At 39.6% G+C, this 25501-nt stretch overlaps 2 protein-coding genes across 2 annotated transcripts; both read right to left on the minus strand.

Moving 5' to 3' along the window:
- Window positions 1-246: 246 nt before the first annotated feature.
- Window positions 247-11412, minus strand: LOC110065299 (LON peptidase N-terminal domain and RING finger protein 3-like). The gene is made up of 13 exons (XM_020772423.2): window positions 10537-11412; window positions 9087-9205; window positions 7697-7819; window positions 7245-7410; window positions 6462-6549; window positions 5557-5671; window positions 5004-5024; window positions 4365-4465; window positions 3837-4007; window positions 3367-3463; window positions 2306-2390; window positions 2069-2145; window positions 247-539 (listed from the first exon to the last, which is right to left on the minus strand). Exons 1-13 carry the CDS (start codon window positions 11108-11110, stop codon window positions 333-335), a joined length of 1944 nt encoding a protein of 647 aa, XP_020628082.2. The 5' UTR covers window positions 11111-11412; the 3' UTR covers window positions 247-332.
- A 1612-nt stretch (window positions 11413-13024) lies between these two features.
- Window positions 13025-24116, minus strand: LOC110065298 (uncharacterized). Its single transcript, XM_020772422.2, has 7 exons — window positions 23495-24116; window positions 20753-21060; window positions 19878-20072; window positions 18333-18688; window positions 17269-17540; window positions 16273-16530; window positions 13025-15172 (listed from the first exon to the last, which is right to left on the minus strand). Exons 1-7 carry the CDS (start codon window positions 23628-23630, stop codon window positions 13887-13889), a joined length of 2811 nt encoding a protein of 936 aa, XP_020628081.1. The 5' UTR covers window positions 23631-24116; the 3' UTR covers window positions 13025-13886.
- Between the last annotated feature and the right edge of the window lie 1385 nt (window positions 24117-25501).

Raw genomic sequence — 25501 nt, forward strand, 5'->3', positions numbered from 1 at the left:
ATTCTGATTATCATAACTATGTACAAGTTTTGGGCGAAATATTTTCCTTTTCATTACTAGAATAACAAAAAAACTGATTTAACCCCCCCCCCCCCCCCCCCCCCCCCACTGCCAACCCAAACTGAAACATTTCTTGTAATAAGCACCACATAGCTACAATGGCAGTTACCTTAAAGAATAGTGTTGGCACATACATTTTTGTTTTGATGCAGAAATTAAAGAAGCGTTAAAATAAGCTTAGTAAAGTAGTTTCTACAATAATTTTATTTTAGTTACAAGCATACTACAAAAATAATCCAATTCCGCTTCAGCAGATCATAATAATAATATCTTTATATGCACGTTTGAAGTGAAGCTATGAGTTGTTCTAATTTTTCAAGACGGCTTTTTAATGACGGCATGGAAATGAATTCCAGCTGAATTTCAAGTGGCAGCGGACATACGGACAGAAACCACCACATCCATACTGGCCCCTGAGGTACATTCTGAATTTCACTGTCACAGTCTGGCATCTCAGAAAACATGTGGGTGATCCGTCTCTTAATAAGCAAAAACACAAAAAAACAATCAACACAAACTTACTGCAGTGGAACCTCTCCACAACGGCCATCAGGGGACAGAGGAATGTGGCTGTTGTAGGGAAGCGACCATTATGGGGAGGTAGGGGTGTAATATGACACCTGTTTTTTGGAAGGGATGCATCATTTTTATTTCTTACAAAATGCTTAGTGTAGCACATACATATGTAACACAGTCAAAACATATAAGAACAAGAAGATCTGTTAGATCTTATAACCGCGCGTTTAAAATTTAACTGTTTTCTTAGCACTACAGTCGCAACGCAGTGCATATTCCAAAACAATCTTTGATGATTCATTGATTACTGTAGACATCACAGCACTTGATCAACACAAACTCTATTATCGCGCTATCAGTCGTAGCCGTTGTGACATCTCCGATGACGTAGTAGTCTTAATCTGGAACTTTCTTCGGGATATGTATGGGCATGAAGATACGAACACTATTACAAACCGCTTTCTTTCTTTAAAGTCACGATTAAATTTAATCGTTTTTTCCCTTGAGTTAAGGGTTAGCAAAGAAGTCACACCAGTCACATAATTCAAGAATTGCGTTATCTACGGCTATCTTTAGTACGGTGGTTATTTCCCTACCAATGACGTAATTTTTGCACGTTCTGACACGTTCTTTGCTTGGCTCGCAAATATTTAATTTTCCTCCGATCTATGAACTGGCTGTGATGAAACAGTCAAGGGATTTACTTCATTTGCGTAAAACCACAAGAAATACTCACAAAATTACAAATAAATTAATGACCGTCGCTTCTGCCGAAATAAACTTGCAAAGTAAACACGATCGTATTTGTCACGTAGCGAAAGTGAAAGCTGCAACGTCAGCGCATTCCATGGCTGACGTAATACCTTTTTTCACCGTATTTATTATTCCCTTTAAATCCAACGCTTTGATAAAACGAAAAGAAAATATATTTTACCCACAAAAAAGAAAACAATATCGGTAAAATTGTCCGTGTATTTATGTTTTAACAGCTTCTGGCGGAAAAAAATCACATGTTGCGTGACTCAAAGTTTGGCCGAGCGGAGGTCTGCGTCTGGTCACCGACAAAAAAAAAAATAATAAACCACGGGTAAACCTAGAACCGCGCTCGGCCCATGGTCGCGCGGTTAATAAACCAAACAGAAACAAACAGAGACCAACGTCATGCGATGTGGATCAAGTTTTCATGAACTTTAACAGTAAAAAGTGTGGTTTGGTATTCACCGTTCATCAGTCATTGATTAACTGGCTGTTATTGAGAGGTTATTTTGGCAAATGGGACGTGCTTTAGTTGCCATTGCTGTTATGGAGAGGTGTCTCTTGTAGAGAGGTTAAAATAAGAGTGAATGTATGGACTGTCCACCAGGACAAAAAAAGTGGCTGTTGTAGAGAGGTGGCCATTAATGGACGTCATGTTGTAGTTGAAGGCCTTAAAGCAATGTCCACACGTTTACTTGGACACTGTCCTCTTTCTAATAATTTTATCACAGCTTACCCTTGGAATGAGTGGCAGATTGGTAAACCAGGATTTAGCTTGGTTATAAACTCTTTGATGAAGATCCTTCACGTCATCTAAAGAAAATTTTTAAATCAAAGAATTTGTGTCAAAGTTACGTCATTAACCTTGCTTGAACAATAATTGGTAGCATGAATTCCTTCCCAACAACTTTGGACAACAATTTGATATTTCATTCTCTCACAAATGTAATAAAAGTCATAATTTTCTAATTACCTAGTTCCTCCTCTGGAATAGGCTCATCTTTTATCCATTCTACTTTGGCAGTATGGTATCCATTCGTCATTCCTCTTTTAAGAACCTATCCGACAACAAAAGACATAAGGGCTGGGTTGTTCAAGACCAGGATTAGCAAGAATTTTGACAACAGTTTTGCAACTTTGTGGTGGTCTTTTCTGTTTTCATTGTTTATCCTTATGTTCTGAGTTTAAATAATCTCAAACTACACAAAAAGTAAGCAGGGAAAAAGATCCTAGAAGCAAAATTAATGCTTCTGTTAACTGTTAATCCTAGGTTAGCATTAACCAGCTTTCGAACAACCCAGACCAGATCTACAACATACCTCATTCTTCAAAATTTTTGAAATGAAATAATGACATTTAATAATGCTGACTGTTGATTCTTGGTACTAAGATTTTGACTGCTTTAGAACTACATTTATTTGTGCAACTTCTGAACAATCAAATGATAAAGATAAATGAGTCCCAGTAGGATTCAAGCCAATGACTTTCCACATTTTTTTATCAGTAAGGTACTATTCCAACCCCTGAGCTAGTCAAATAGTGTTGTGGTGAGCTAAGGCAGTCACTATGTTCAAATGCGTAATGGTAAGATCAGCCATGTTGACAGCATTGTATGGTAAATAATGAAACAGTTTGAGCATGGTAAATAAAACAAAATAGTATTACTAATTACTGTATGATTCATCAAATATTTTCGCTCGCACACTATTGATCTAAATGCGTCACCTGACTGAATATGCCTCAGCTAAAACTGGGGAACATCTGAGTGATATTCCCCAATTTTAAAAACTGTCTGTGTTGGGAAAAATATTTGAAGGATAATAAACACAATAACCTCCATTTGGCATGAAAATATGTTCAGATATTTGTCCTTGGACATTATCTGTTCCTCAAAACTCACAGTTTTCCTTGAGCTGACGCTCTCGGAAAACTGTTCACTTCTTGGAACAGATTATGTCCATGGACAAATATCCGAGCGTATTTTTGCACCAAATGGAGGCTATTGTTTACTTATTCCATTATTATATTTCTAACCTTAAAGCGCCTTCCACCAACACAGTCAAGGAAAGACCTTCCATCTGGAAGGTATTGCAGGTCATTAATCTCCAGCATAACACCATAATCTACAAAACTGCAATGCAACAAAAAAACTCATAAATAACACTAGCACTGGTGATTATATATTTTTCTGATAAAAAACCACTTAACAAGGTGACATGGCACTGGGAGAAGGTACTATGTGAAAAGAGGAAAATTGGAGAGAAGAAAATCATTAAAATCCTTTCCCCAGCTGATATCAAAACATAAACCCAAAAAAATCCTCTTAGGGTATGGCAATCGTTTCCCCCCTCCCCCCAGTACTATCATATTTTTACAACACTTGCTTATACTAGGTTACATAACTGTCAAAAGTCGTATGATTCTCTAGGACAGTCAACATTCCATTTAATTATTCCCCATGGTGAATCATAATGACTGTAACCTCTTGCCAGTGTCACCCTTACCCCTTCTCCTCACTGTGTAGACACATTCCAAACTGCTTTGATCCAGCTTCCATGCACTGCCTAACCATCAGACGATAGCGAGGTTCAAAGATGTGCAGTGGACAAGGCTGTGATGGAAATGCCAAGGTGCAGACAAAGATAGGTACATCTTCTGTGGTGTCACTGGCCACGCTACAGCAAACATGAGAATAGAATTGGAATCATTCTCAGCTCTTACACATACATGGTGGGCATAAATACATGACTGTGGTATAATAAGGTTTGCTGGGCAGCTTAGTGGTGGAATTTTTCTAATTCTGTCAATGCAGTGACACTCTTCTTGAACCTTGAGGCTCAACTGGCTGGTGCCCTCGCCAGTTTCTGTAGCTCAGGGGCATTGACACCACTCCCCTGGAAGGGATGCTTGTACATCACAGGGTTACCCCCAGCATTCTGTCAGGTTGTCCTGCTACCCATTCCTACTCCTGGATGGGGAACTCTGGGTCCTTCAAGGGAAGAATTCATCACCAGATTGATCTTTCTTCTCACCTGGCTAACTTTTCCATTTCTTCTTGGTGAAGTTTCTTTCTTTCTTCATACTCCTCTGGTAAGGCAGTTTCAATTAGCCTGTTTACAGCAACTGTGATGTTCTGAGGATAGAGCAAAGCTAACTAGTCCGACTGTTGGATCAAGGCTCAATTACATGTACCTTGTACCCCATTCACCAACTACAGTGAGCGTTACAACCCAGTTTTAACAAACCAACAAAACTAAGATTAATAATCTATCATACGGATATACCAAACAACCTTTGCACCCCAACCCTGTTTTAAAGACAATTTTATTTGTAAGTTCAATGTGATAAAATGAACATTGACACTAGACGTAATGAAGTGTTATCTTGCTAAGTAGCAGATAAACACAAGAGCAGTAGAATACAAAGAGAGATTTCTTTAAGTGATCTGACTTACAACCAGCAGTGTGTGGTTTTGAGATGAACACTTGGTGTTTCTTACATATGTAGGTCATCCTACAAATACTTGCTTTTAAAATGGTCTACCATACACCTTAGAATGATAATTATTCAGAAAACATTTTGGTTTCAGATTGGATGTTTGCATGGGTATTCTTCGACTGTCACACTAAAAATAAAAAAAAAAGTAAATTGAACCAATCTTTAATTCTTACCTGATTTCTTTCAGCAAGGAACTGAAATTGAAAAAAATTAAGCAGTAAGAATTAGTCTAATACCAGAGTGTATCCTTGTTGGTATAGCAATTTAAGTGACCTGGAGTATTACAGATACTCCCTTTGTAGATTACCCTTGGTAGTTATGGACTGACAGTTTGGGAGAGATACTGTGAGAGTAAGGTGTTTTGCCTTCACAACAACACAGTGACCCTGACCAGCAATTGGACTTAGCCTATTTGATCGGTGCACTTGTGACAGACATTTGCAAACCTCTTCCCTATAAGACAAAGCAGTCATTTGCAAAAGGGACTCTTGGTTTCTCTTTGATACAACTTTTAAACAAAAATATAAATTTATGTTCAAACAGTCATGTTCAGTTGAAAAGCTTCAGATATGTTTGAACAGCTGAGAGGGAACTTTATCATGGTGTAATTGCAGGGTGGTAATTTTTTTGCCCTATCACACAAACCTTTTGTTATGGAGAAGGAAGTGTGTGTTGTTTAGCAAACCAAAGAGACTTAATATTGCCGTTGTAAAAGCTTAAATGTACCTTTTTCAAAGAAAATCTGCAAATGGGACAGGTTGGTCTGTGATCAAGATTGCAGTTAAGGCAGGAACGACAAAACACATGGCCACAGGGTGTGGTGACTGGTTCATAAAGCAACCTAAATGACAAAAATAAGTCAGACCATCCCATTAACCTACTTCCATGAATGGTACAGTTTCTGGCACATGTACACATTGCATTTGTTAACCCTGACTTTCGAGATTTTACTAACAATTCCCTATTTAAGTATTGTGTAATGAAGAACATGGCTAAGCATTTTCACTCTCAAACTTGAATATACTCATTTTCTCTTCTGCAGATTCATTTATTTTGGTTGATTTATGATGATGTCGAGAAACCCTTTTTTAAGGTCCAAATGGCGTAATTATCATCAGCTTAGGGAAGGGGGGGGGGGGGGGGGAGAGAGAGAACCTGTCAGAGTCCACTTGTTTTTCCTTTTACTCTGTTTCTCTGAGCAGTGCTTTTTTTATAATTGTAAATATTAATTACATAACCTTTTTTTTTCCTTTTACACCTAGTTCCTGTCAGCCTTGATTAGCCAATAGATTACTGTACATGTCCTATTTGTGAAGGATGATAACCTGGCATAAGAACACCTGGGAAGGGGGAGGGTCAAAGAAAGGTTGGTGGGAACACAACTGTGCCCCATCCACAACAACTGAACATCCTGCAGTACCACATGGAAGACGGTTGGTTGCCATGTTTTAAAGAATAGAAGGGAAGGAAAAAATAATGTTTCCCCCTCTAAATTCTTCTTTTTCTACCTACAGTTGCAGCACATAAATTTTTGCGTACCTATTTGTTCCCCCTCCCACGCTCGGCAATAATGCAGTGTTTATATATGCAGGTTAAATATAATAAATATGTGAACAAAGACATAAGGTTACCTGCAACATAAAGTACATTCTAGGTCCTCCACACAACAACACTTGTCAAGTCTTAACTTCTTGATGTCAGGTTCACTTTCAGTATCTTCTGTTAAAAACAGATTTTAAAAGATCATTATGTGAGTTTAATGTCTTGCACATGGAGATTTTGATACCTATAGCAGGGCAGGAAAAATGATTTTGAAATCCAGTAACTCAGTGGGCCAGTACGTTTCAGTTTCCAGTTGCCCCCACTAAAATGTTACTTTCCCAATAGGTGGACAATGTTCATGCCTTACCAACTAAATTAATCCACACCTACAACTAATCAACTGTTTTGCTCATATTGTAGTGTTAAGTTTTGAAATTGTTGTTGACTGGAAATTATCACTAACAAGACTTCACAAGCTATTTTCACTTGACCACTGGACCACCAAACTTCCATTTTTCACTTGCCCAAGAGCAAAATTTACTTCCTCCAGGCAATCAGACCTGGTTTTTTTCCTGCCCTGTTTCCAAACTTTGCCTCACTTGAAAACACTGTTGGTGGTTTATAATCCATTCAATTATTGTAAAAAGAGCTTTTCTAAAGCTGGAGTTGATGTTGCTTGATGTTGTTAAAAATATTTTGATCACAACAGTAGTCTTCCGTAATTTTTGTTTCTGTCAAGTTTTCAATAGATTTATCAAGTGGAGAGTTGCATCTCAAATCAGCTCCGCAAGTTCAGCTGCTGTTAGTTTCTACCGGAAATCCTTGTCTTCGGTGCAGACCAGACATCCATGCAGTTAAGACATGTACCTTACCTTCAATAGATCCTGCTTTGCTCTGTTTTACCAGATCAATTAGATTTGTAAGTCTTTGTAAAATGGGTTCTGTGTTTCCAGCTGCACAACTGCTGTGATCGCCTGCAGTTTGGTTCTTAGCACAACTGGAGCATGGAGTATCTTCAGTGATGACTTCATGAATGAGCTGCAACACGTAAAAGAAATCATTTTGTACAATAGCATAAAAGTAACTATGTGCTAATAACTCAGAAAATTAATTTGTCTCAAAAATTGAACTTTAACACATTGACAACAACTTGTTCACCGGTGCTGGGGTTTACAATGCGATATATTACAGAGAGATTGAAGTAGTCACAAAAATGTATTCATGTGATGACTACTTAATATATAATGCAATCTTTGCTGACGTCAATGAAAATAAAAACATGAAAAAATGGAAATACATGTAGGTACATATTCCAATCACACACCTTGGCCAGTGACTTTTTAACACCTGTTTTGTCAGGATCTCGTGCAAGGCAATGCAAAAATGCCACAGCTGCTTCAGGCTTCTTATTGAGGCCTAATAGAGCACAACCTTTTCTGTAATATCCCTACAGAAATATACGCACAACGAAACAAAAATCAGTCAAACAAATACATGTAGGCCATTTCCGAGTTAGTGTTTGCCTCTGTGTCAGAAGGAGTCTTCATGTAAAACCATTCATTTGAAAATGTGTTCCACCTACAGGCTCATTGTTATGTAAATCAAACTCATTTTCATTTGAAAGGTTTTGCACGAGGACTCGTTTTGAACCAGAGACACAAGGTAACTTGGAAATGGCCTATTTACAGCTTAATTAACGCCTCCATACTAAGGAATTCAAAGACAAAGTGCCTACTGGTCACATTACTGACGCACATTACAGTTGAACCCCACTATTTCAAACAAAGGATTTATGTGTGACACACGATGAAGGCAAAAGTAGTGTGTGATGCTTGAAAAGTAACCATAAGACATACAATATGCATTAATTTAAGAAAAAAACAACATCATTGACACTAACTTAAGGTATATTTGGTGAGTAATTTTTTTAAAAATTCATGTGTGAAAGGGGTCACAACACCTGTTTGCTACCCTCTTACACATACTGTACCTCCTAGAATCTTTTCACTAGACAGGTTTCTTTTAGGACCCCTTAGCTATAGCAGTTTGCTGTTACTCCTGACACATGGGCTAAGTTGGTTTTGATGCCCTTAGCTCAAACATTCTCATCAAACATTTGGTGTGCTAGTTAATCTAACATAATATATTGTGGTTTCTCAACCTAGTTTTGAATAACAATCCAATTTTTTTTGTAAAGGAGTAAGTGCTGCTTGTAAATTATGTAAATTTATATGTACATTCATGATAATTCAAATAGCTGTATCGTAATTTCATATAAAGTATCTTGTTAACATGAAAAGTAATTGTGTAATTAGAGTACAATGTAGAGTAAGATTCGTATTATCAGTTGTGTAGGCAGAGCATCTGTAGTAGTTGTTGTGTGTAATCGTAGTGTTAGTAGTAATCGTAGTGTAAGTAACGGTCATATTGTAAGTAAGGTCAGTAGTGGCTTAAGTGAAAAAAAAAATTGTGCTTTCTCGCTTGAAAAGGGTTTGTTTATAAAATTATGTACCTCTCCCTTTTACTTGTATTTAAATACCTAGTTATTGTATAGCTCATAGATTGTCATTATCATGCAATCTCTGGTTCATATACACACATTCACATACAGCATTGAAAATAAACTGCATCAATTATTGCTAAAACGTGCACAAATGCAGACCTGTAGTAACAGACTAAACCATTAATTAATAAAACCTAATTATGGGACTCACCTTTGGCCAGTCAGGCTGAAGTTCACAGGCCTTATTGGCTGGCAGAAGGCTCTCTTCAAATCGTCCCAGTGCAAGTAAAATACAAGCAATGTTACTCTGAACTAAATGGTCGGATTTGTCTGCAATAAACAAGTGAACACCACAGCATTTGTGATCACATTTTAAGCAAAAATACCTATACAAGCAATCAGCATATTTGTGCTAAGCATGCTTTTAAAAGTTTTTCCCAGTTTATCTACTGATGATCAAAAATATCTCCTGACATGAAAGGTAATTAAGTTATATCTGGTAGCAGGACGAAGCTCCCTCAATGCTGCATTCGGCTGGTTGTAAAAAGTGCTGTCCTCAAAAAAGCATTGCCCTTGACTAAGCACCACATCAATACCTCAAAAAAAGGTTTATGTGCACAGCACTTTTTTGGGTAAATACAATGCTTTGAATTGTTTAACAGTGCAACGTGGACTTCAGCATGCTAAGTAGAATTGCAATCAGTGGAATTGTTCAGACTGAATGTCAGAGAGGGAGTATTAATAAACTGGCTAACATTAAACCATATCTTACTTTATTATACATGTGTAAACACCAATGAAATACCAGGTGAGCTTTTTTGCGAAAACATGATATCTTCACACGTGAAAATAACGTCACTTTCACGTGTGAAAAGATTGCATTGTTATGGTAGCAAAATAAATCGCACCTTTCGCAGGGAAAGTTGAATGGTTCGTTATTTCATTGGTGTTTTTATATTAACTAGGACATTACATGACTACTTGGAGATATGAAATAGCTTCTCTTCTCATGTTGAAAAATATTTCACTCATGGAAATGCTGTGCTCACTCATCAAATATTTTTCAACACTCAAAGAGAAATCTCATATCTCTGCGTGACCTCGTAATATCATATGTAACCTTTAAGTCCACACTTACCACTTGACCTGCCCTGTGGTACTCTAATCAAAATATATAAATTACATAATTGCGGCTATTATGTAACATGCTACATTTCACCTAGTCTATGGGACCTTGACTGATGGAAATTAAAACTCGCATAATTTACGTGAAATGCGTACCATGGAGAACGTAATTAAGGAACATAAAAAATACTCTTTAATCTAAACGTGGATTGATTTGTGAAGAGCTGAGCCTGCACAAAAGGAACGATACCTAAGCTTAGATTTATATTATGACGCCCAACATCCTCAACTATAAGTCCTCAAAAGATATCTTAATTTTCAGAGATAAAGTACAATGTGGATATAACACCATTTTCAATCGAAATTGTATATTTGTAGTAAAATACTGGATATGGGAATTTGGCGATTATAACCTTACTTTTGGACGAAATGTTACGTAACACAATTGTAAGGTTTGTCACAGCTGGTAATGAACGAAACTCGGTCTAGCTTCACCTGGAAACAAAAACTTCACTAGAAACAACTTGAATACTTACTGAATTTTTCTGCCTCACGGTATTTTTCGATTGCTTCCAGACTCTGTTTTTTCCTATGCAAATTATTCCCCTCGAGGCGAAGGCGAGTGGCTTCTAATTCTTTGTCGAACGACTTCCGAAGTATGTCTTGTAGCATAACGTTTACCTTCAGAGAAACGAAGGCGAACGGCTCGCTGCAGTGCCCGCATTTTTTGGCCTCTTGCTTTTCCAAGCACAATTTGCAAAAGGAATGCCCGCAAGGAACAGTGACAGGGTCGCAAAGTATACCGGAACAGATTCCACACTGCAAAACGCTAGCACCGTCGTCATCTCTTGATCGACGGCAATCTCGCTCGATATTGATCGTCTGCGTTAGTCCTTTCACCAGCTGAAACAATCGCTCAGGTTTAACTTTTCCGTTTTTGAATGCTTCGCAATAAAGTGGCAGGGAGTCGGTCCACCGTCCTTCCAGCGCGAAACAATCAGCCTTCCCCAGCAGGCACTGCATTTTATTCTTGTCTTTTCGAAGCACGCTGTCGAACATTTGGCGGGCTTTCGCAAAGTTTCCTTTTTTCATTTCCTCTTCAGCTTCCATACTACACTAATCGTGACCAAAGTTCATGAGTACAGCTAGCTTTTCCCCAGTTTCAATCAGCAAGGACACCACAGTTTCAAGACTTCTCAATTCAATCGATGACATAACTTTCGTTTCGGACGAGCACATAAATATTCACGTCGGCAAAGGTAAACATGCCTTCTGATTGGCTGAACTTCTATTGTCCCGTCAATCTTTTGTGTTCGTCACGCAATATTTCACAAGGAAGACAAAAAATTCAGTTATCGGCACAACTAAGCCATTTTTAAAATACAAGAAAAATACAACATTATTCTTAGAAAGGTAAACTCGAAAGCGCCTAAAAATTCTTTTCTTCACTTTACGCCCAACCCCTCTCCCACCCTAGCCAAGCCCCCGAGCATGACTTGTGGTCAAATTGGTCATAACCTACGATAAGCCGTTCTTTAATTTCTCACTCTCTTCCGCTTCCGCCAAGAAAAAGAACGCCTGATCGTAGGTTACATTGGTCATTCTCCGCAAAATATTGGCGAGCTTACACGGTCAAATACCGCACTGGTCAGGGCTTCAGAGCGTCATATCCTCCACTGGCCATTTTCCATGGGTTTTAAAGGAAAAACGAGATCTAGGAAACAACAACAAAACATGGAAAAACCCCGATGCTTTCTCTCTTTCCATCTATAAACTACAGCTTAAAACCGCTGTTTCTACAGTTTCTAGCTTACCTAATTCCTACGATCATTTTTATAAACCCGGGTCACGAAATGTTTTGTTTCCCATCGCCCGAGCGAGGCATTTTTTTTGGAAAGATTAAAAAAAAAAAAAACAGAAAAGTTTTTTCTTCATTGCCTGATGCGTGTTTTTGGTTCTTCCCAAGTTTAATACGTTTCATATACACAGGATGTACGTGTTCAAGTGACTGACATCTAAGTCAGCCCCCACAACGGACCATAACGACGTTTAGATCGTATGACACTAACATTGCAGTCGCGGGGAAGATATAATCAAGGTTCGCTTGGAGTTATTTGATAATCTGCCAACATTTCTTTTGCCCGTTTTTCCTTCGTTTTATATCTTTTTAATCGACCGGTCGAGGAGAACGCCATGGAAAACGAATCATTTTATGGGTATAGCCTATATATATTACGTATGCTTTGAAGTGTTTTTGACTTGACTGTTCAAAAACTTCCTTATACAGCAGGAAATCTGTATTTGATATTTGTTTCTTAATTTGTTTTTGTGAGGACACTTGGCTATTACGCGCTGAAGCGCAGTCGTTTCGCCGTCCCCACCGGGAGGTACAGTGGGCTGCAATAAGGCTCACAAAACGAACTGGCAACCTTCCTTCCTCCTCAGCACTACTTATATTTCTCTTCACCCTTTCTCCACGAGCTTGTCCGGCTTACATGTAAAGGGTTACTGTCTTTCTCGGCACAGGGAGATAAAAGGTTAGCAGTGGAACACTCGCTATCCAGGCCATACCGGCCATGTGGAGTTCGCGTCGAGTTACTATTCGCTTCCGGCATTAATTTCACTTTACTTGTGCACGATTTTTTCTGGTGATTGAAAGAATCATTCTGTAGAATTAGCTATCCTTGCAGAAATTTCACGAGTCTCTGGCATGGTGTTACAAATTTATGGGAACGCGGAAATGGTACTTCAGTTTTTCTCGATACGTAGCCTCGGTTTTAAAACCAGTGATGGTGCTAAACCGATCAAATGAAAATAAATTTGATTCGCATTAAAATGAACTTCTAAAACTCATTTTCAAAAAGAGGGTATCACAAAAAGACTGGCTTCAAAATGGGGGAAAAAGAACTCGGAAATGGCCAATTTCGCGTAAATTATTACAACGTATCCGCATTCAGGATATTCTGCGTCTTAAAAATGGAGGGATTATTAAATCGCGAATTGTAGCAAATTGTGAAGGGCAGGTAAAAGGAAATAATTCGAGCCTTTATTAAAGCTGCCACATTAGCAAAGCCGTCTACTGCGGCATCTGCTGATCAAATTACATCAATTAAGCTTTACTGTACCAAAAGTTATTGAAATACACAGTGATGTTCAAACATCTTCAAACACTTTCAAATACGCAAGTGAAAATGTATAGGACATCATGAGCACTAGTGCAGGATAGGACATTGGTATACAAGGTGTCAAAAATAATTATGTGAATTATTTTTTCTAATTCTCCTTTGGGATTAATTCATTAAGAACGTAGCCTTTCCCAGGCTCTCGGTCGGTTGGTTGGGAGTAAGCGAGCGAGCGAGGAAAAGCCCGAGAAGAAACTTGGGCAAGAAAACGCGCGGGTTCTTGTTACACGATCTTCCTGTAATGAACAGATCTTGCAACGCAACAATCGTTAAGAAAAGAAAAGCTTGATTCAACTTCGTGCAATCTTAGCTGCAACAACTCTTCAAGACATTACAAGGAATCACGGTTACAAAGAGCAATTTTTCTATAGCTTGTGTCCCCCCCCCCCCCCCCCCCAAAAAAAAAAAATATCGAGAAAAGTTGCCAGAAAATAATATAACAGGGTCTTTAGCAAGCTATAGTTTCAGATAGGTATTCTACACTGCTGGCGTTTTGGAACTGATAAACCTGCAGTGCAAACGTGAAAGAATGCGCAAGTGCAGGAAGTTAGTTTCCTCTTCATTGAAACACTCTTTGCCCTTCGCATTACCGGTTCAGAAGACACGTGACCCGCCAAATTGAACACGGACTGCATGGTATGACTTGGTGGTAAATTAGTTCTGTTACCTTCGCCTGTTCATTTTTCTAGAAATACATCTTCGGCTTATAACAAAGAACAAGCTTTTGATTCTTTCGAGTCTTTCGACCTAGCCTCTCCCTCGTGCTCCCGGGATCGAGGCTGATTATCAGCTGCCACAGCAGCATGTTGCTCGTCTGTCAACTCATCTTGAAAACGTACACTCTTTTCCACCTTGTTTGATTCATTTTCCAAGGAATGTTCTCTCGTTAACTCCTGAGATTGATCCTGATTATCAGATCCCACGGTCGAATTCTGCTCATTGTTTGTGATGTCCTTTAGATGTAACTCTACCCCATTCGATTCATTTTCGTCACCAATTACCAGTTGAGTTTCAACGTCTGGCATCACGTCATCTTGTTCAATTATTCTGGCCGGCTTTAAATCGCCTTCCGTGCTCTTTATTTCAATTCCAAATGTTGTTTTCCAAGATTCTAGTCCTTCTTCTTGCTGAAGCGCCATTTTAACTTGCTTCCATTCCTCCTCTATCACGTGAACATTCAGCAAAACCCAATTGACAGGACTTAAAACCGGTTTACTTTCTTCTACGAGTCGTTCGCAAATCAAAGTGGCCGCGTTTTTCAAGCAAAACGCCTCGTCGACATCTATAAAATTCCTTTGTGCCAATAAAGATACTTCCCCTTGTAGGTTCAGGTCGACAATTTTGTGAGCCCATTTGTAATCAGAGTTCGAGAATTCACACGGAATCAAATGAACGTACGAGGGTTTGGGAGGATATGTCGCTATCTGAACTGGAAACAGTATTCGCCGCGACGCACTTCGATTCCGAAAAATGGCAATGTTTAGTTCCTCTACTAGTTCACTCGACGCCAAGAAGGCTGGCGACAAAAGAGGGACAATAACACGCGCCGCATCTAGCGACTGCACCCTGGAGAAGTCTCCCGCCACCGGCTCGCTGATCTTCAAGGAGGGCACTTTCTCGAGTAGTAGCTGCTTCAATATTACCGCTGCTCTTTTATCTCCTTCAGCATAACTCAGGGCCACATCGCAAGTGGCAGACCTCGCTGACGTCAATTGCTCTGACGTAGGTTTCGATGACGTCACTTGAGAGCATTCAGAATCAACGCCGACATGGTGGCCGTCGACAGACATAACCACGTCGCTAGCATGACTCGTCCTCAAAGATTCTTTCTCTCTGCTGCTAGTAAATTCAACAGGCGTTTTGAGAACACCCGATCGGAGCACAAAGCAGGATTTCCTGTAGTTGTCCATGGACAATTCAAGTGTAAGGTCCTCCTTCTTCAGATCATGCACCCGCTGCGTGAGAATGTCGTCTGTCTTGTTATTGGTACCTAAAAACCAAGACGCAGCAACGTAAAGCGGTCAATTGAGGTTTACTGATAGTAGCCTGCGTAGCTGACGGGGTCTTTTGTTTTGGCCATGGAGCCGCGAGGGATTGGTGAGGAGTCGAGTTAACTGCTTTATGACGAGGCTTGGACTCAGCTGAAAACATTGGTCAACTTCGTTCCCAGGGTCCTCTGGAAGAAGAGAGAGGACCCTGGAAAGGAGGTTGAACGTGTTTAAGGCCCAGTTCATACGTCGCATTTCTGCCGTGTCGAATTCAATTCAATTAAGTGCGGCAGAAATGCGACTGTGGATTCATACGTCGCACTTGTGTCGCACTTAATTCAAAATTTGTACTGTCGGGTATATCGGCCAGCGGAAAATGTTTTAAACGGAGGGTATTCAATATGGCGGACGAAAATACTGAGCGACGAAGGACTTTAATTTTGCGAAAAATTGACCGCCAATGGAACGAGAAAGAGAAGGCTGACAACGGAGCAGTATGTGTTGCAATATGTTCAGGTTGCATTGGGTCGAGAATGGCCAAGTTTCCTCTTTTTCTTTGACGGGAAAACATTTACGCATGCTCAATACATTAACATAATGTATGCATTAGATTCGACACGGCAGAAATTCGACGTCTGAATCGGTGTCGCATTTCTGCCCGATAATGCGACAAGACCAGTCGAACGTGCGGCAGAAATGCGGCAGCCGATTCAGACGTCGAATTTCTGTCGAATTGAATTCGTTGAATTGAATTCGACACGGCAGAAATGCGACGTATGAACCGGGCCTGAGACTCGTGTGGCATTATTTTGGTTGGCAACGGAAACGAAGTCTGTTATTCCCAAACAAAACATGATGTTGAAGGCAGGGAATTCCCAATTAGATTGCAAAGATTTTCAGAAAAAAAATTAAAACTTCAATCACAATTTTACCGGATTCCAAAGGAGAACAGGCTTAAAATGACAAAAACTGCATCAATGATACGTAACGTTGTGTTGGCAAAGTGGACCATTTCACTCACCTCGTCACCGTGACCGCGTGGCGTTTATGCTTGACGGCGCGTTTAATAAGATAATGAGTTCTGTTTAAGTATGTCGCTTACCTTTCAGTCTATTAACCAAGTCAGCACAGATTGAAGACAGAACCTGGTCAGTGTCTAAGTGTGACGAGACACAGTCAGCAGGGACGGGCTGCTGGCACCAGAGGGACAGTTCTTGTACGGGCTCCACTAACAAGCTTACAAGATCCATACACCTGTCTTTATCCACAAACAGCGCATGTGACAGACAGAATTCCTCGTAACACACTTTGGATTTGATGTAGTCTGGCGACAACAGCGCCATGGTGCTTCTGGAGGCATCTAAAAATGAGAGAAAACAGAGTGGTAATTACATGTGCAAAACTGTTTGCTGTCAGAAGCTTGGACCGCGTTTTTTTGAATACTAATCGCAATTTGACGAATTTATTCATCACACATTAAAACGGTATTTCTTTCCACGTTTCGGACGAATCAGTTGAAGACCAATTTTGCCACAGGATTAGTCTAAACACAAGATTTATACCTAGACGATTTATCCGTCTCAGATGGATAAATCGTCTCCTAAAATAAATTCGGCGTCGGATAATTCGTCTCTATTATAAATTCGGTCTTGAAGTATTTCTTTCCACGTTTGCGACGAATTTGTGCAGTGTAATTTGTGCAGTGTAATTTGTGCAGTGTAATTCATTACCTTATTGAATTTGGATATTAATTCGTGGTATGTGCAGCAAAGTCTCTTAGAAAAAGAAAAAAACAGACAAAAAGGTCCAAGCGTTTACTACCTGCGCGTTCTCGCTGATGAATACTAGAGTATGTCTAGAATACTAGAGTATGTTTGCCCAAAGCATGTCATGCCTTTCATTTCTTGTAGACAGAACAACAGCATATTTAAGCCATGGCGCAACCACAGCTGGCTTAGCCAAAGGACAGGTACAAAATGTAATGAACCAATTGGAACTCGAAGCATCTATTCAAAACAAGAGACCTGCGTCAAGGCTGGAAAACAGTAAAGCGCATCATTCATTACTTGAATGGAAAACTACTCTGAACTGATCTTACCTAGCGCATTGTACAGTATTTGTTGCCACGAGGTCCCCGTATTCAACCCGGCTGTATCAATGAAGATTCTTAAGTCTGGAGCAAGCGACTTCAGGGTTTCCAACACCTTGTTGGCATGGGTCTTGTTCTGATGCGAGTATGAAATGAACACATCATAACCTGATGCTTTGCTGGTCATCGTGGGCACGCTGGAAGAGACTTCTTCCTCCGTCTTCTTCAGTGAATCTGCCACATCATTACTAGCTGCTTGGAGTTTTTCTTTATCTTTTGGCCTGAGGGGGGTGACCAGAGAAAAACGCTACCTGACATGCGGTTATTGCTCAGTTGTAGTGACTGTGATGTTAAATCTTTGACATTAATTGGGGTTATAGACTCCTTTACGGATTATCCGTATGGCTTATCATTTTAATTCTTGTAATGCTTGCCATAATAAATAAGTTGTTGACGTCAGTTATAAACTTTTCCAATGACAATCTTTTTCTTGTTACTGATTTTGTGATTTTTTTTATTCTTTTCTCATGTGGTATAGAAATAAATGTCGTTTGAGAGCTGATAACTGCAAGTGCTGCGCACAAGCGCCCACCACATAAAGATCGCTAACTTAAGAGTTAATTATTTCAATTTAAATTTTGCGGAACGTGTGGATCGTTTTTTAATGAATTATTGAGCATTGAAAACAATTTTAAAATCCAAAAGCACTTTGGTTTTGTCTCTATGCCTTGGGATTGGTCTCAAAATGTCATAAGTGTTTTCACTGGCTTGGCACCAATTTGTGTGTATTTGTTTGTAAATAAACAGAACGCCTTCAGAAAGATGTACAAGATGTTTTTTTTTTTAATATTTTACAGGACTGATTGAAACCTGCTCCTAAGCTCAACAATTTTATGATATTATGTTCGGAATGGTTCTGGTGTTTGGCAGTAATAATAATAATATTAAATTCAATTTGGGAAGTTAGGGTTAACACATATTTGCTGGTCAAAGAGCTGAATAAACTTGTCACTTGTCAGTGTTCAAAAAGTAATTTTTAAACCTGAATCAACAATGTAAAGAGAGAACCTTACCTACAATCTTCATACTGAATGAGGCTCATGTATGTCGGCATATAATCTATGGAGGTGATATAAAATGGAGCTAGCACTGTTCCATGTGACCGTCTGTTAATGCACAACGCCATGTTATACTGTTCAATGCAGCTCTCTGTTTCCAAGTAACCCGGGCTTAACAATGCAATAACACGTGCACACTTGCCCATGATGTCAAATATCTCTTCCTGCCAAGATTCATTATCATTGAGCTCTTGAAATTCCTGAAACACTCTGACTTTTTTCTCAGTCCTTAAGAACTTTGCAATCTGAAGGGCTGAGTCATGGTCCTTAGGACTGTGAGACATGTACACATCATAGACAATCTCCGTCTCCTGCAAAAAAAGATCAAAGCGTTTTCACGATCTGAGGAAATTCCTAGCCATGCCAGGGTCGCTAAAACCCATTCATTCCTGTACCACAAAATAGAAATTAAATGAATTAATATGAATTAAATGAAATACAACACAATGAAAATCACAGCTAAAAAAAAAAGAAAAAAAAAAAAAAAAGAAGAAGAAGAAGAAAAAAACAACAACTGGGTGATAACCTATATAGGTTCAATCATTGTGAAATGGCAGATCACATTATCCAATAACTTGTGGAATTGCTCAAAAGAGTCGATTGGGCCAAGGGTGAAATTGCTCCCAAAAGGGGAGTAGGTAGAAATATCTTTCACCCATCAGGGGTGAGGGAGGAGGAGACTGGGTCCTATATCCATCAACAGAACACATGCACCTTAGCCACAGCCCCTTACCAAATCTTTCTAGATTAAACTAAATCCCAATGGTACAATTGGGTCTTTGCATCATCACAAAGTCACCCTAGTGTGTCAAAAGTGGTTGGTTCTATACCTGGGGGGGGGGGGGTACTCCCAGAAAAAGTAAGGTGGGGTGTGTGGCCCACTTCCCAAAACCCTTACCCTATTTATGACCAAAATCTGCAATTTTTGCTACCCTGACCAAACATTTGATACCCTATTTATAACCGTTGTGGCTGGCACAGTTGCCCTAAACATAAGATATGAAGGGCTTTCGTTGATGGTCTTATCGATAATGATGAAAAAGTAGCCTCTTCTAAGAAACATACCCAATTCAGGACTAGAGGTGCAAAAACCATACCCTATTTATGACCAAAATAGCCAAAATCGATACCTATTTATGACCAAAACAGCTGAAAAACCATACCCTTTAGGGCTGCACATGCCTAGTATATAGCCTATATAAGGAAGTAGCCCTGGGGTTCAAAAAGGTTTTCCCCTGCAGCATTTCCATCTAATTTAAAACTGTTTCTCTCCCCAACTGGTAAAATGCTTCTTTTTTTAACTCTAAGTTATTACAAATTTTCCTGTTCCTCTGAAGCCTTAGACAATCTTAAACCAAGCAACAAGCAATTGGGGACATAACACAACTACAGCTGTGAGTTGCTACTGGTAAATCGTTTTCCTTTTACAGGACAAATTGAGAAATTTAGACATCTAGCTACATCTGTTAGCCTGACTACTTTAATACCATTTTAACTTACATATGTTAACTCTTTATCTCCATACTGGTCTTTCATCTTTTGGAAACATTCAAAGAGTGGCTCATGTGATTTGTCGTGCCTTTCAGGATGACGTGAAAACAGGACAATCTTCAGGGTCTTCAATTCAAGGCCAGCCTTGATCCAGTGTATTGCAGAGTCGATTATCAGTCTAAGCATGAGCCTCTTTGAGTAGCCCTATGTATTGAAGTAGAGACTTGAGGTTACTTCCTGTATTATGCTGTTCGGGGTGAATACACTTGTTTACATGAAAGGTTTTTTCTATCAAATTTTCAGGGGGAGCAGGGCAAACATGTGCAAAACCATGTGTAAAGAAAACAACAAAAATTCTGATGTCAGGTAGTTTGCACAAACGTAGCAGAGATTGCAACCTAGGCTGCCTGTACCTGATGGGATTCCTCTGTTCACAGAAAGTTAGTAAGAAATTATTGAATTTTGTCTTATGGCACAAATTTCCCACTACTGTCCCACCATCCACATGCCAATGTGCATCACATTTAACCCAGGAAAGAAAAATGTAATTTGAGGATGTATGACTTGTACAATCTGAGCTTAAAAATATCTGGTAACTAGCTTCAGAATCATGAACTATCAGAGGAATGTTGGTGTTAAAAAACAGAAAAATGCTAGCTCTTTATGCAGACAGAAGTACATGCAATGTCCGAGAGGCAGTCAAAGGTTATTACTTGCACAGAGAAATTCAAAAGCAAGCAACATCCAATTCGAGAGACTTCATGAAAGCTGTTGAGCTTAATAACATTGGCATCCAATGTCCTACTTCTTTGTCAAGTGGGGAGAAAATTAAACATTGCAAAGAGGTATGTTTGTTGATTGATTCAAATTATGTGAAATATTACCTGATCTCCAGAGGCAAGGAGAGGCATTATAACGGACCCTCCTTTAGAGTCTTTACCACTAAGAATAGGTACCAGACATCGAAACACAGCCCCAACAACTTTTGGTGGTGTGCTCCCGCGGCTACCAAATCCACCCTCAAAACAAAGGATTCTCCTAAAGCTGTGCTCTTCAGGAAGTGGCCTAGACCACCAGCAGAAGTACTGTCTGCGTAAATCTTCTTCTTTGTCTCCAGAAAGGTTATGGACACTGATGCCAAGATTAATGGCTAGGGCACCAATAAGTGAAGAGGGGGTCGGTGAATAGTCACCTGGAATAAACATTAAGGTGGAGATTAATTTTTGTTGCAGTCCAATGGGATGCATTGCATGCAGTACAGTTACCCTTGGTAACATTTTACTGGCACCCATTTATAATCCTTTACACTTACTCTTATCCCAAGAGCTACCTGTCCATGTCAGTCATGGGGGCCTTTAATTTGCATAAGAAAAAGGTGACTCTGCAGGAGGCACCTGAATAGACTGGCTAGATGACTGGACTAAAATGTTTACTAATTCAATGCTGCATTAAAGGAACAGATGAACCCACTCTGGACAAGGATTCATCGGCTGCTTGGATGGACTATGATCCAAGTGACCTTTGCTTCCATGCTGAAAGTACAACAATGATATGATGAATTTCAATGATGATCATGTGATGGCAGAAACCTCAAGGGATTCACTTAAGGTGGACTCTTTCCAGGCAGTCCTTTTCTGAAAAGTTGCTTTGTAACAGCATAAAATGGGGCAGATGTAGCATTTTAGAGAAGGGGGTTGGAGATACGGACCGCCAAAGGCAGTCCCCTGTAGGGGTGTCTGGGGGCATCCTACCCTGGACAATTTTTAAAATTGAGGTCCTGGAAATTGGATTTCAAGCATTCTGAGGCCAAGTCAGCGTGTTATAATGTCTCATTTTTTTATATTGAACTCCCCCCCCCCCTAGATCTGCCCCAGACAAGTTTACTATGTTACTAACCCAGTTATTTCCAGTACAATTTTTTTAGTGCAAGGAATGGACCACAGCAATGAAGTCACGCTTTTTCTGATAATTTTTTCATTCAAACAAAAAATAAGCCTCACAGCTCAATTTATCATGCTGAATTAAGTAAATATGTAAAGTTTTTTAAGAAATTATGTTGCAAGTTCATGGAAATATGGAACCCCAAGCTATCCAATTTTAACAAAGAAATTTATGTGTGGGGCAAGCAGTTGCTCTGTGGCACACATTTCTTTCTTAAAGCATGCACGTTTTGCGTCCCATATTTTAAAGAGTTTGTAACAGATTCTCTTGAAATGTTGCATTTTTTCTTTTAAATTTGACAGGATACATTGATCTATGGAGATGATTAGTTTGTTTATATGAAAAATTCAAAAATTGTTGATATTGGATGAAGTGGTCCATTTGGAATGAAAAGCAAACTTGTCATCACATAACCACTTTTTGGAACATGCAATCAAAACCAACGGTAACAGTGAAATAGCCTTAAAAAGGTCAGTTTCAATAGATGTCTAGGATCAAGAGGCATTTAATATTCTCAAACAAGGTAGTAAAGTAATATTAGGTCCGAAGTAGGGTATGGACAGACCTCGAAATTATGGAGTAAGGGTTGCAAGAAATATGACACACTACCTTGCTCGGAGCAGAGTCCTGGTAATCTTTCTTAGGTAAGACTTTCCTAGGAAAGACTGAAGTGACTCTGGTAGGAGAATAATGTTACACACCCCCAACTATATTTTTGGTGAGTTACTCACCCTTCCCCCTAAGGGACAAGAAAATTTTGTCAGGTTCTCTAACGATTTCTTTCAGTAGTACAAGATGCAGTAATTCAAACAAAATCTTCCACTTGAACCAGGGAATCGTAAAATAACTACATTTTTCTTGTGTTAAATCCATTACATTCTGAGGTTGACAGTGTCTTACTAACTGTATAAATCTCACTCGAACAGCTCGTAATACCACATGTAGCCTCATGTTCCAACAGAGTTGCTCCAAAGATGTTACTCTCTCTATTCTTGAAAGCATGCAGTGAGCACAAAAAAGTCACGTCAATCAAGTTTTCGCTGTTATAATGGACTTCAATCGAAGTTTGAACATTGATGCATGGACTGGAATTATGTGAACGAGGAGGGAACATTGAAGTATATCAGTCATATCACTAATAAACCATGAGGATAACATAAAGCTATCTTACTTTCACGTTTTAAAACACGATAAGCTCTTATCAGCTTATGGACTTTTCAGATTTCCAAATTTCCATTTATATTTGCATATAAGCCTAATAAACTTAATGACATATGAGGCTACTGTTTCATCTACAATTATAGATGCACAAGTCTAAAAAGATTTAAGACTATTGCTCTTACAGCCATTAAATCCTTTGTATAATGTATATTCAGACGTCCTAACTTATCTCGACGAGATTATATTTAATCTATTTTATTTTATCTTTTACTAACTTATAATTTTTACTGTATATATACATATTGTAATTATTTATTACGTGCTTTTATCATGTTATTTTCAACTCCTAGTATAGTTCCACTGTTTCAGGAGTATACTTATTAAAGATTAAAGATTAAAGAACAAGTTCTCGAATTTGACAAGATTACTCCATAAGCCTGTTGAAACCTCCATGTTTGTATGTATATTGCAGTGAGTTGAGGTAATATTTGCCGATTGTCGAGTTATTGTTTTGACGGTCTCACCTGGAAACGCAGAAACGACCAAAACATCGGCTTGTTCTTCCTTCGGCAGCTTGGTAATATCTCCAATACACAACTGGATCTTGCTGACTCCACTCGCTGTAGTCAACGATATCGTATCGTGAATAATCAGCGACATTTTTGACTGATCAAGAGTGCGCTAATATATTTCCCTCCCATCAAAAATCTAATTGTAGCTTGTTGATTAATTCTATCGTCACATGATAGCTCCCTACTCAATTCCAGCCATAAGGTAAGGGTGGGTGGGGTTGTTGCAGCGCTAAGAAGCGTCTTGTGTCTTACCCCCAGGGCAAACCCGTTGCTTGCGATCTTGACGAACGCAAGACAAAATAGAGAGTCCGTGAAAGACTACTCATGTATATAAACCGACTATGTGCTGTATTAGAGTTGCATTCAGTTAGCCAGCATGACAGGCGTCACGAGGCGTTCAAGGGGGGAGGAGAGGGGACAACTAGAAGCCGTACCGCTCCGATCTTCCACTCAAGGCTTTTGTCGATTGTGCTCGTAAAACTGCCATATTATGCTCGTAGCACTGCTCAAAATTTTTGGAAATTATGCCCGAATTATGCTCCTCGCATCAAAATTATGCTACTTGGTTTTTAAGCAAAATGAAGACAGAATAGTGCGAATAAAGACAAAACAAGAAATAACGCTGTTTGGAACCGCCGTTTTGTGCATTTCCAAACATCCTGGCTTGATTTTGTACTAATTTCCGTTATTTCTTGATTTTTAAGAAAATAGTGAAATCCAAGAGAGCGGATTAAGGATGGTGGGTCAAATGACGTCATTGACGTCATGATTAACAAAACTGGTACCACCTTGTAGAGCAAGCTCAGGGTTATCTAATTCATGTAAATTTATTATTATTTTTTTTTTTTTTGCCTTAACAGAACGAAAACCCAGGGAGGGGCTGCATCAATCCCATCCTCCTTTGGACTACGGTCTGTATGCGAGCCAAGTGGCCCATCAGGCCGGAGCTTATCTCGGTTTCCGTAGCATGAAGCGACTAGGAGTATTTCTACTCCCCCCTGGATGGGATGCTAGTCCATCGCAGGGTTACCCGCAGCATTAATTTCGCAATACCCATATACACCCGGGTAGAGAGAGGCACTGTGAGAGTGAAGTACACAACACAATGTCCCCGGCCAGGTCTCGAACCCGGACCGCTCGATCCTGAGACGAGCGCACTGACCATGAGGCCACCGCGCCTCCCTCTTGGACTACGGTGGGAGGTATGAATATGAACTGAGTTATTCGCTCTTGAAGATGGTTTCAACGAACGCTCCCAAGAGATTGAAGCTTTCTGTACGACATTATAGGCTGCTGAGCTACCTGAACTTGGAACTTGGGAAGTGCTCAGATCCCCGAAGAGGACGCCATCTGAGATCTTAGAGCTCAGTCAACTCACTACCGAGTCGTATGCGCGGAACCTAAGACCAATAAACATCACACCGAGCCCAGGCGGCCCGGAGACAACAGTAACAGGGGTTTTAGAAACAGAAAAAGTAAAAAGAAGTATATTCAAAACGAAATTGCGTCAGAAAAGCCAGATTATACTAGCAGTGCTAAATTGAGATAAAAGCTAAAAATTATGCTCGGTTTGCTAAATTATGCCAAATATTTTGTTAGCACAATCGACAAAAGCCTATTCCCCTCTCCTTCCCCTTTGAACGCGTGTCACGCAAGCTAGAATTCAGTTACAAGAAAAGAAGAAACCGAAAGACAAGAGATCACAAAAAGAAAACAAAGATCACTCGGACAATGGTGCGTCAAATTAACCGATGAAGAGATGAATCCATTGAACGGTTCCTTTGACGACGGTCTTTGACGCAGCATGTGACTCCTAGTCAGGATAATTCCAGAGAAACGCACGTTAAGAAAGGCTGCAAGGTTTCTGTCTGAAGGCAGTTCTGAAAACGGAGCGCCATCAGATACCACCAAAATCAATTGACCGTGAAGGCCTGGGATAATGTTTTGTAAAACTTCCAC

Source organism: Orbicella faveolata, unplaced genomic scaffold (genome assembly GCF_042242905.1).
Source record: "Orbicella faveolata isolate gen_17 unplaced genomic scaffold, um_ofav_v1 contig_35, whole genome shotgun sequence".
In the NCBI taxonomy this organism is placed as follows: domain Eukaryota; kingdom Metazoa; phylum Cnidaria; class Anthozoa; order Scleractinia; family Merulinidae; genus Orbicella; species Orbicella faveolata.

Excerpts from the sequence above, each read along its gene's own strand:
- LOC110065299 (XM_020772423.2), bottom strand. The coding sequence starts at position 11,110 with ATGGAAGCTGAAGAGGAAATGAAAAAAGGAAACTTTGCGAAAGCCCGC. Across the intron at positions 9,206-10,536 it reads CCGTGAGGCAGAAAAATTCA|ACAAATCCGACCATTTAGTT; the intron begins GTAAGTATTCAA and ends TGTTTATTGCAG. Across the intron at positions 5,025-5,556 it reads GCAGATTTTCTTTGAAAAAG|TTCCTTGCTGAAAGAAATCA; the intron begins GTACATTTAAGC and ends TTTCAATTTCAG.
- LOC110065298 (XM_020772422.2), bottom strand. The coding sequence starts at position 23,630 with ATGTCGCTGATTATTCACGATACGATATCGTTGACTACAGCGAGTGGA. Across the intron at positions 18,689-19,877 it reads GAGATAAAGAGTTAACATAT|GAGACGGAGATTGTCTATGA; the intron begins GTAAGTTAAAAT and ends CTTTTTTTGCAG. Across the intron at positions 16,531-17,268 it reads AATACTGTACAATGCGCTAG|ATGCCTCCAGAAGCACCATG; the intron begins GTAAGATCAGTT and ends TCTCATTTTTAG.